The sequence below is a fragment of the Octopus sinensis genome, linkage group LG1 (genome assembly GCF_006345805.1).
Source record: "Octopus sinensis linkage group LG1, ASM634580v1, whole genome shotgun sequence".
Lineage (NCBI taxonomy): Eukaryota > Metazoa > Mollusca > Cephalopoda > Octopoda > Octopodidae > Octopus > Octopus sinensis.
The window spans coordinates 154,031,028-154,041,797 of NC_042997.1; the positions used below are offsets into that span (position 1 = coordinate 154,031,028).

At 34.1% G+C, this 10,770-nt stretch overlaps 1 protein-coding gene across 1 annotated transcript; it reads right to left on the minus strand.

Moving 5' to 3' along the window:
- Nucleotides 1-5,239: 5,239 nt before the first annotated feature.
- On the minus strand, nucleotides 5,240-7,738 carry LOC115217728 (acid phosphatase type 7-like). The gene has a single exon (XM_029787471.2). It carries the CDS (start codon nucleotides 7,651-7,653, stop codon nucleotides 6,127-6,129), a length of 1,527 nt encoding a protein of 508 aa, XP_029643331.1. The 5' UTR covers nucleotides 7,654-7,738; the 3' UTR covers nucleotides 5,240-6,126.
- Between the last annotated feature and the right edge of the window lie 3,032 nt (nucleotides 7,739-10,770).

Sequence of the window (10,770 nt, forward strand, 5' to 3'; positions counted from 1 at the left end):
AAGTAGACAGTATGATGATGATGATGATGATGATGAACAGCGAAATTGCTTAAAACTTAGCTTAATATAAAAAACAGTGATACTGTCAAATGGAAATGTAAAAGCAAGAAGAGATGAATTTAACAGCTTGATTGTAAAAGTCTATGATTGAAAATTGTTTATAATGTGTTTGTGTTAATATGTACATGTACAATTGATTTGGTAACAAGGAAGACCTTCATGAGATGAAGAAAAAGAAAGCTTTACAAAAAAGAATTAAATAATTGAGACAACAGTCATATGATGATGAATTTTTAGAAAAGAAATTTGTAAAGTATACTTCGTGCATTTTGAAGATACTACAATATAGATTCTAAGATTTGGAGCAATGAAGAAGAGATTTTAGATTAAAACGTTATTTAGCCAGATTTACATTTACTAAAAATTGTGAAATAATGGGAGATATTTTCTTATAATAGAATTGCTTTTTGAATATTGTCTTAGAGACAAGAGATCTAAGTATCAGAACAATATGTTAGTCTTTTGCATGGATCTTAGCATAATATCGCAGAGATCCATGATATTATGAGATAAGGGTTGATGGCAGGAAGGGCATCCAATTGAAGAAAACCTGCCTCAATCAACTCTGTCCAACTTTTGCAAGCATGGAAAAGTGGGCTTTAAAATGCTGATGAGGATGATGACAAATAAGAAACATGTTTTACAATTCCAAGCTTATGAGGTAGAATTATTTATTTATTTATGGATAAAGGAAACTGGAATGTTTTCTTTAGGTATTAAAAATATCATTTTGATATGAATGTGTTTCAGTTAAAAGGAACATCTGCTGACAAAAGATGTAAATTTTCTAGTCCCACAAAATGGGAATTATTATTGAAGAAAATTTAACGTGTTTGTTGTGATGTCGAATGCAGTGGGACAGAATGTTGCATAGAAGACAAAATGCTATATGATGATGATAACAATGATCATTATGCTAATGAGGATGAAAATCCTCAAAATATAGAGGGACAGAAAGAAAGAAACCAAGACAGAAATGGGGGAGGGGACAAAGATAATTGTAGCATGAAATGTATTGAGAACAGTGAGGAAGAATAGTATTGCCTATACCATCTTTAACCCTTTTGTTACCATATTCCTGTAGAGATGCTCTGTGTTTCTTCCAATTACTTTAAATATAACAAAGAATTTAGTAAAGTAACTTAGTTATCATTCAGCTAGTGTTAGGAACATAAATTGTGACTAAGGTTTGGTGGAAGATTTTAATTCAAAACTTTTGAAAACAAGACATTTGTACTATACAGCCAGAGCCGGTTTGTTAACGAAAGGGTTAAATAACAAATTGAAACCATGTCTCTTTTTTACAAAAGGCATTAGCAACTGAATGAAGCAGTTCCAACTGGGAATCAAAACCAAATTGCCAAATCAGTTTTCTAAGAAGTGTGGTCAAACAGTCTAAGATACTACATACTTCTGCACCTGTACACTCTGCATGATGAACTATTAACTCTTTAGTACCCAGATTAGTCTGTCAAATGTAATGCTTATTTTTCGACATTGTTTTGAATTATTTGTACAATATTTTATAGCTTCAATATTTCGATGATGTGATTGTTTAGTTTTAGACAGACATTGTAGATTAAGATATGAGAGGCCAGTTCTGGCCAGTTTCAACATAAAACGAGTAGAATATTTTAACCAGATATGACCAATTTAAATGCTAAAGGGTTAATATAGTCTCAAAATTTAGTTAAGTACTTTGGGGTGTTAATTAGTAATTTAGTAAGAGTTCTCTTCAGATCCCTAAAATACATAATAGACCAAAGGGAAATAAACCTTAGGACTTCCAGACACCAACTACTACTCAGTGAGTACTTGGTGCTTTTTATATGATACCAGCACTAGTGAGGTCACCAAAACAAAGACAAATGAGCAGGGTAGTAGTAATTTCCAATATACTCTGCAAAATGGTTTGTGTTAGGAAGGGCAATCAACCATAGAAACCATGTCACAAATGGAATGTTATGAATGAGATATGGATCTCCAACCTATCTAGAGGGGCAGTAACTCCAATAGGTAGCCTCCTTTCATCTTGATGCCCCATCCAATCCATGCCAGATTGAAAAGAAGATATAAAAATGATGACGACAATGATGATTATGACATCCAGCAACCGTCTGCATAGTTTCCATCAACCAAATTTTATTCATATGGCACCTGTTGACCCATGGCTATCGTAGCATACACTTTCTGAATTATCATGTAGTAGGATCAAACCTAGAAGCAGTTGATTGTGAAGTGAATTCCTTAATCACATGACCATGTATAAGTGATATATATATATATGTATAAATATATTTATATAAATGTATATATCATTCATATATATCATAAAGCACATATTTATAAAAAATCTTAACATATAAAATATCAATTCACATTTCAAGTTCTTTGCATGTTATGTTCAATCTTTTCGTCATACTGGAGGGAGAAAGCAAAGACTGTACTGAGAGAGGTGAAAGCAAAAGAAAAGAAAGCTATAACAGAGAATAACAGATTAGAATAGATAGAGAGGTTGGAGTGCTAGTGAGACAAACAGTTGTGCAAGTACACAATTAAATATAAGGAGAGGTGGAAAAATAGTGAGAGATGAAACATACTGTAAGAGAGAAGTGGAAAGACGCTAAAGAGGGAAGATTAGAGATATAATGGGAGCAAGAGAGAAAGATCCATGTATGATATTGAAGTGAATGTGACAAGAAGATGTTGGGACATGAAGAAGAGAGGTAGAGGCAGATTTTCATTGACAGAAAAAGGTGAAACACACACACACATAAATACATACAGGTCATCGTCAACTCACAACCACAATTGGTTCCAACTGACTGGAAAAGTCCAAAGAAGGAAAAGAAATTGCCAACAGGACATGTGTAATTACACACACACACACATTAACATATGTGTGTGTGTGTATGTGTTATAGGGAGGAAGGGTAGAAGTGAATTATGATAGTGAATCAGTGAGACTAATGAAGGATTGTGAAGAGAGATAAGAAAAATAAGTGTGAAGATAACAATTGAGATTAAATGAAACTGGGGAGAAAATGGAGCAATGTTTGATAAACATTAAGAATTACTGAGAGGAAGCAGGAAGAAACACCATCATTTTTACATGTATTCTGCTAGTTTATGCACATTGTTTGTTTTCGATTTTGTTGACTACATAGTATAGTAGGGTCAGTTGGGCACCGTCTTTGAGAAAAACAGCACCATGATGCAATTCACTCTGCCAGAAATTTGGAAACGACATGCTGTACTGCTTAGCATTCAAGCAGGAAGCTCCAATAAGAAAATTTCAGAGTGTTTGGGTGACAATATGAGGACATGTGCCAAGAGTGATAAAAATCAAACATCCAGTCAACATCATAGTGTTTGGAGTGATCACTAGTGATGGTGACGTTATGTCTCCACTCATTTTCTCACACGGTTTCAGACTCAACACAGAGGCCTACATCAAGTGCTTGAAGGAGGTAGTGCTGTCCTGGGTCAAGAGGGTGGCTGCTGGAAGACCCTATGTCTAGTAACAGAACTCTGCACCATGTCACACAAGCAGGAGAACCCAGTCATGGCTGTCAGACAATTTCTGTGACCACATCACCCCTAACATCTGGCTGCCTAACTCCCCATACTGCAAGCCCGTTGATTATTATGTGAGGAGTGCAGTTGAGCAAGTGACCAACAAAACTCCTTATAACACCAAAGATGAACTGAAGGCACAGATTATGGCAGCATTGACCAACTTAAACAAGGAGGAGACCGTCCAGAAGAGTTGTAGGAGATTCCGAAGTCGTCTGGAGGTTGTAATTGAAGCCACTGGCGATTTTACTGAATAAATTTACTCTTTAGTATTTGTATGTAATTTTGGTAAATATATCTGTTCAAATGAAATGTCAGTGTTATTTTCATTTTTGCGTAATTTAGACAACAGTTTATTCACTGCACTCTGTGTATATATATATATATATATATATATATATATATAGAGAGAGAGAGAGAGAGAGAGAGAAGATGTGTGTGGTCTGTGTGTGTATATATATATATATATATATATATAAATTTAAAATGAGGGTGAGAAATTAGATATTAATTTAATTAACACCGATTTCACACCAGTGGTCTAGCATAAAAAAACTGAAGGTTCAGTAAAATTGTATTATATATATATATTAGAGGGAAACCACTATGTGGACACCCTTATGCTAGAAATAGATCTGTAGCGGATCTATTTCTAGCATAAGGGTGTCCACATAGTGGTTTCCCTTTTATATATATATATCATGAAGTATATTTGCCACCTAAATGTGGTTAACCCTTAAAGGTTGATGCCACTGTTGCTTGTAGCCCCAGGAAGACATCTCCTCCAGCTGGCTCGATAGATATTTATATATATATAGTGTTCTACAATACTCTGGTTATATGGATGTACACATCAACACATAATTTTTCTGTATAGATGAGAACATCTTTTCAATTGTTTTTCCATAACTTTTTGTATGAATAATCCTTGACACCACACCTTTGGGCACAGATTGAATGTTTGAAACATAAACCTGCATGCCATTTGCCATGCAGCTGTTATACAGATCTGAGTGAACAGAACTATGATCAAAAGTGTTCCACCCATGACCATCCCATCTCTTTCTGATTCAGGGCATTTAGGAGTACTTAATTCAATATGCCCTTTTTTTCTTAAGATGGCAGCATGTAACTGGAAACGGATTTGGTTGCTAATCTAAGAGGCTGATAACCACACTGAGGTTCCTTTACAATCTAAATTCTCATGATAAGATTTAGAGAGACAAAATATGTTTTTCATTTGTCTGCTCTCCAGCTATAAAGGAGATACACAAAAGGAACTCAGCTGATTACTAAAGATTTATTGAAAGAGGGTTGCAAATCCATTATAGAGAAATTTGTGTTGTGGTTATTTTGGCAAAGATATGAGTCATGTACCTGTTTGGAATAGGTTGGAAAAAAAACAGTAATTTTAGGATGATTACAGTAGTCGTTGCATATGTTTCTGAGTTGCAAGATGTGTGTACATGTACAAAGGACTTGATGAAATTCAGGTCAGTTTTAATTTAATAATCAGCTTAAGTAATTAACATATAATGTTTCAGATTTGTAAGCCATGATTTCACTTCACAAGTGTTGCAAGTTATTAAGTAAAAAGTATTTCCTTTTTTTTTTGTTTCAATCTACTAAGATAGTAAAATCAATCTAGATTTGAGAGTGGTTTTTATAGGAAGACATCTATGTATTTAATAAATGCTGCATACATCCATGCCTATATCTGAATTTGCATACCTATCCAACTGACAGCAGTATGAACAAATTAGGCATAAAAATCAATTCATGTCACTGAGTTGGATAAAACAAAACAATAAGGAAAGATGTAAATTCTTTAAAATATCTATCTTAAATTTTATAGGAAAGATAGCTCAAGAGGATTAGTACTGAAAGAGAATTGTCTTGCAAACATAATTTATGGAAACAACAGTTAGAAAATGAAAACCTTGAAGAATATCTGGTATCAAAACATGTCATATAGTGTTCTAATACTTAAGAAATCACAGACATCATCAATTTAGAAACTCTGCCAACTGATTCATTGTTGGCCAATTTTGGCTTGGAGCTGAGAAAAAAATAATGATAATATTAATAACTATCAAACATTTCATGATACAAAAAATCGTATTTCTTAGTTCAGACAAAAATATTGATGCCATAATGATTTTCTTCAACAATGATTATAGCTGAATGTCTACTGAACAAAAAATGATAACCTGAATTTAGAAATAGTATCATTTCATAATTTTGTTTTTAAATTCCAAACATGAGATCAATGACATTTTTGATCACTCAAACAATTCTATCGTACACAACAAAATTTTAAAAATTAACTTATACCCAGAAAAACAATACCTAAAGATCCTTGATCCACTTCCTAAACAGATCTCACCGGTCTCAGAAAGCTTCCAAAGGCTGTGGGAACAACAGCCTCTTCTTCCTGACAAAATTTTTTTTTTTTAAATTCGTTTTCTGTATGTTGAAGCTCAACGCATCATTATATGCGGTTTGTTAACTTTTTCGTGCAAAATACATATATGTGCTTCTTTGTGAGGTATAGAAGCAGGAAGCCAGATGCCATGAATATGTACAAAATGTAAGTACGAACTTTCTCTGAATATGCTCCAGTTTGAGAAAGATTGTTCAGTTCTTCTAAACTCATATGCCTGGCTGCGTACACTGATTTATCTGGAAATATACCTTTCAAACTATATGGACCGTGTTTTGATTTTATCAACCACATTCGGTCCATTAGCTGATTATTATTAACATAAAAGACTTCCCAGAAGACATGACTCTTGTTGAAAACATTCAAACGTCCAAATGATTCTTTTTTATGCTGTGTAGTTGCAAAAGCTGACCAATGTTCACGAAATGATGAAATAGAATCAACGATATAGTTATAACCAAATGTTCCTATCACAATATGAACAGGACCTGGGGCATCTTTATAATTATAAGCCAGAACTCGTTTTTGATAAATAGGCCATGTTCTTTCATAACAATGTTCATGTCCACTGAGAATGAGATCAACTCCATATGTAAATAAAATCTTTTCAAGAGCGGCCCGAACTTTTGAATTGTCTGAAGCACAATCTTCCATCAAATTCTCAGCAGAGCAATACAGAGGTCTATGCGCAAGAACAAAGATCCAAGGTACTTGTTCCCGATTTGCATTCGCTTTAATCAAATCATTTTTCAGCCAATCTAGTTGGTCCTTCATTGCAAGATCATTTCTCATAAAATGTTCTGTTTCTAAAGAAATTACATGAACAACACCAATATCTAAACTGTACCAGAGTTGATTACTTAATGCTGGCCAATCTTGGTTCGGAACTGAAAATCGATGTCGATAATGTTCATAATTGTCAAATGATTCATGATCGCCCGGTACAGTGAGGTACGGGATACGAGAGACCATATTTTTAAGTTTAGATAAAAATATGTCTCCAACGATGCCATCATTTGATGCTAGGTTATAAGCAATGTCCCCAATGTGAAAAATCGAAGTGTACCTGTTGTTTATAGATTCTTGGACAACATACGGTATGCCCCCCGAACGCGTACCCATGTCAGCGAATACAAGAAAAGATTGTGTAATACTACTTGAAGTAGGTGATTGCGGTACTGTGAACGATTCGATTGGATCAAGGTATGAATTAGATTTATTCTGGCGTATGATCTGATAGTAATATGTGTTCTCGGGTAGAAGGTTAGACAAAACAACTCGGTGAAAAAATCTTTTCTTTGCCGAGTTGAACTGAACTGTTTTACCGATAGAAATCTGAGAGAGAAGACTTTTTGCAAATCCATATCTAACACGAGGTGGAATGTTTTTATCGTAGTCAAGGTTTGTAGAGCACCATAAAATACAAATTTGGTTTGTTTTGTTACCAAATGAAATGTGAACTGTTCTCACCTCGGATATACTGTTATAAGTTTCTTTTGGTTTCATGATGGAATGCTGAATAGAAATATCAATGAAGAAAAGTAACCAAAAGAGAGAAAACCGACTTTCCAACATGTTGTATTCCCTCAGAATCAACCGGCGGAAAACAGGGAAATGAAATGACACATGTTAAGTCGAGGAGGATAACAAATAAAGTTCAGTGAAACCTAGTGTTACAGAAGGAGAAACGTGGAAAACGAAACGAAACAGTAGTAATTTAACAAAACAAACTATACAAGGAAACGAAAAGCATGAAACACAAAATAATCGAAAGTGGAAATACTGGAAAACCCTTTTATTTAAAGAAAATAGTGAAAAAAAGGTTATTCACATTCAAATACAAAAGTAAAATCTAATACTGAAATTAATTTCACTTTTCTACATAGATTATGTTCCTAACAAATTTAGCTTCTTCTATTTATGTGGAAGTGTTGTTGACTTCAGAAAGAAAAAAATATATACACGTAAGGAATTTAATAAAATTGTTCTTTAGCATTGAACTAATATTTAAAAAAACTGAACTGCATGATAAAAAATTGTTGTTAATTAGAGCAGGGAAACGAAATGGTCGAAATATATTGAACTATTTTTATAATGAAATCAAGAAATGTTGACGGATTTGATAATTAAAGGGAGTTAACTCTCATCTTAACTGTGTCAATTACAGATACGCATTTAACAATTGTTATTTTTTTATTATTATCATTATAAATAAAGTAATCATTATTATTTCAAAACTTGTAAATCGGTGCAATAGATACATGGTTATAATTAATCAACAGTTCACATTTACTTTGGTAACAAAACAAACCAAATTTACCAACTTTCTGTCTGAAATGCAGTAAGTTGATTCTGAGAGAATACAATATGTCAGAGATATTGTTTCTAGGTTAGAAATGTATTAATATTGTCATCAATGTATTAATAATGAAAATGTTAGACATATAAGAAATCAGTTTAAATCGCTTCTCACAGTCCTTCCATCATTAAAGCTCTTTGAAAGGTAAGCTCCTCACATCCACATCATTTCTACATATCTCGTGCATAGGAATGAATTTGTAAAATTTATATAGTTTATTTCATAATAATAATTTAAAAGTCCACTTTTCAATGTTTGCACAGATCAGACAGAGTTTGTTGAGGTGGATTTTCTGTGGCTGGATGCCTTTCCTGTTGCCAAACTTCACCTGTTTCCAAGCAGGGTAATATTTCCCTATGGCCAGACTTGTTTTCGCACAATGTTCAAAATGAATGACACAGCTTGTATTATAGCGACAATCATTTTACAGCTCTCACATGATGTCAAGATAAGGACATGCACATACATTCGTGCACAACAGGCTTCTTTCCGCTTCCATCTACCAAATTCACTCACAAGGATTTAGTTGATCTGAAGCTATAGTAGAAGACACTTGCTGAGGAGCTACACAGTGAACTGAACTCAGAACCATGCAATTTGGAAATAAACTTCTTATCAGACAACCATGCCTGCACCTATATTTTTGTAGAAATATAATAGATAACAATGTTAGACATAATTAAAATTTCTTGGCTCAAGTATGGCTCAAATATGTTAGCACCCAGTTAACCTTGAGTATTTCCCCATTGTTATACTTTCATATTACTGTAAATATGTGCCCAATACACTCACCACAGCAAAAGACAAAAAAAACAACAACAAAAAAAAAGCAACAACAACATTTTTCTACATATATATTTTCTACATATATATTTTCTGATATTCTTCTGTTTACTCTTTACTCTCTCTTTTACTCTTTTACTTGTTTCAGTCATTTGACTGCGGCCATGCTGGAGCACTGCCTTTAATCGAGCAACTCGACCCCGGGACTTATTCTTTTGTAAGCCCAGTACTTATTCTATCGGTCTCTTTTGCCGAACCGCTAAGTAACGGGGACATAAACACACCAGCATCGGTTGTCAAGCAATGTTAGGGGGACAAACAGCAGACACACAAACACACACATGCACATATATATACATATATACGACGGGCTTCTTTCAGTTTCCGTCTACCAAATCCACTCACAAGGCTTTGGTCGGCCCGAGGCTATAGTAGAAGACACTTGCCCAAGGTGCCACACAGTGGGACTGAATCCGGGAACCATGTGGTTGGTAAACAAGCTACTTACCACACAGCCACTCCTGCGTCTATATTTATTTATTTATTTCTGATTAGAGGATTCTTTTAGTTTATAATTACAAAATGTAAGTGACAAGTTACAGTAAGAAATTGACATTAAAAATTTAAATTTTTTTTAAAAAAGAAAACAAAAACGATTCAGAATTGTATCCTCCATAATTTTTAAATGCAGACTTCAATAATAAAAAAATTTAATTAATTAAAATTAAAAAATCAAAGACTTTAGAATAAAAATAAAAAAACAGTTGGCAGGGGGCAAAATTAAACATGTTTAAAGGGTGTTGGTTTTTTGGTTTTTTTTTTCTTTTTTGTAGGGGGAAATCATCATCTCTGTTGTTGAAAACAGATAAATCTGATGAAAGAGAAGGCGGTGAGCTGGCAGAATCGTTAGCATGCCGGGCAAAATGCCTAGCGGTATTTTGCCCATCGCTATGTTCTGAGTTCAAATTCCGCCAAGGTCAACTTTGCCTTTTATCTCTTCAGGGTCAATTAAATAAGTACTAGTTATGCACTGGGGTCAATATAATCGACTTAATCCATTTGTCTGTCCTTGTTTGTCCCCTCTGTGTTTAGCCCCTTGTGGGTAGTAAAGAAAGAAGAATCTGAAGAAAGTGTGTGTGTATGTGTGTGTGTGTGTGTGTGTGTGTGTGTGTGTGTGTGCGTGCATGCATTGAATGATGCTTGGCACGACCACTTGAACATTGCTGTATAGTGTTCATCATATTTCTGCTGATCTTTGGACCTTTGCAGGTGAGTGTAATTGAAGTGGTTCATTGTTCATGAACAGGTAGAATTGTTGTATTTGGTGAAAAAAAAAAAAAAAAATTTGCATCCTTTACATTTTTTGTATGTTGTCAATTATTACCAAGTTGAGTTAATGGGCATGGTAGTGGACACATGAACTGCAAATGGGACAACGGCACACAGTTTCACATGACTACAACCTCATAAGTGAGGCACCATTGTAGCATTGGCAACTAATAAATGGCCATTATCATCAATAAAGTTCCATACAGACAATATATACTTCA

Coding starts and splice junctions, on each gene's coding strand:
- LOC115217728 (XM_029787471.2), bottom strand. CDS start 7,653: ATGTTGGAAAGTCGGTTTTCTCTCTTTTGGTTACTTTTCTTCATTGAT.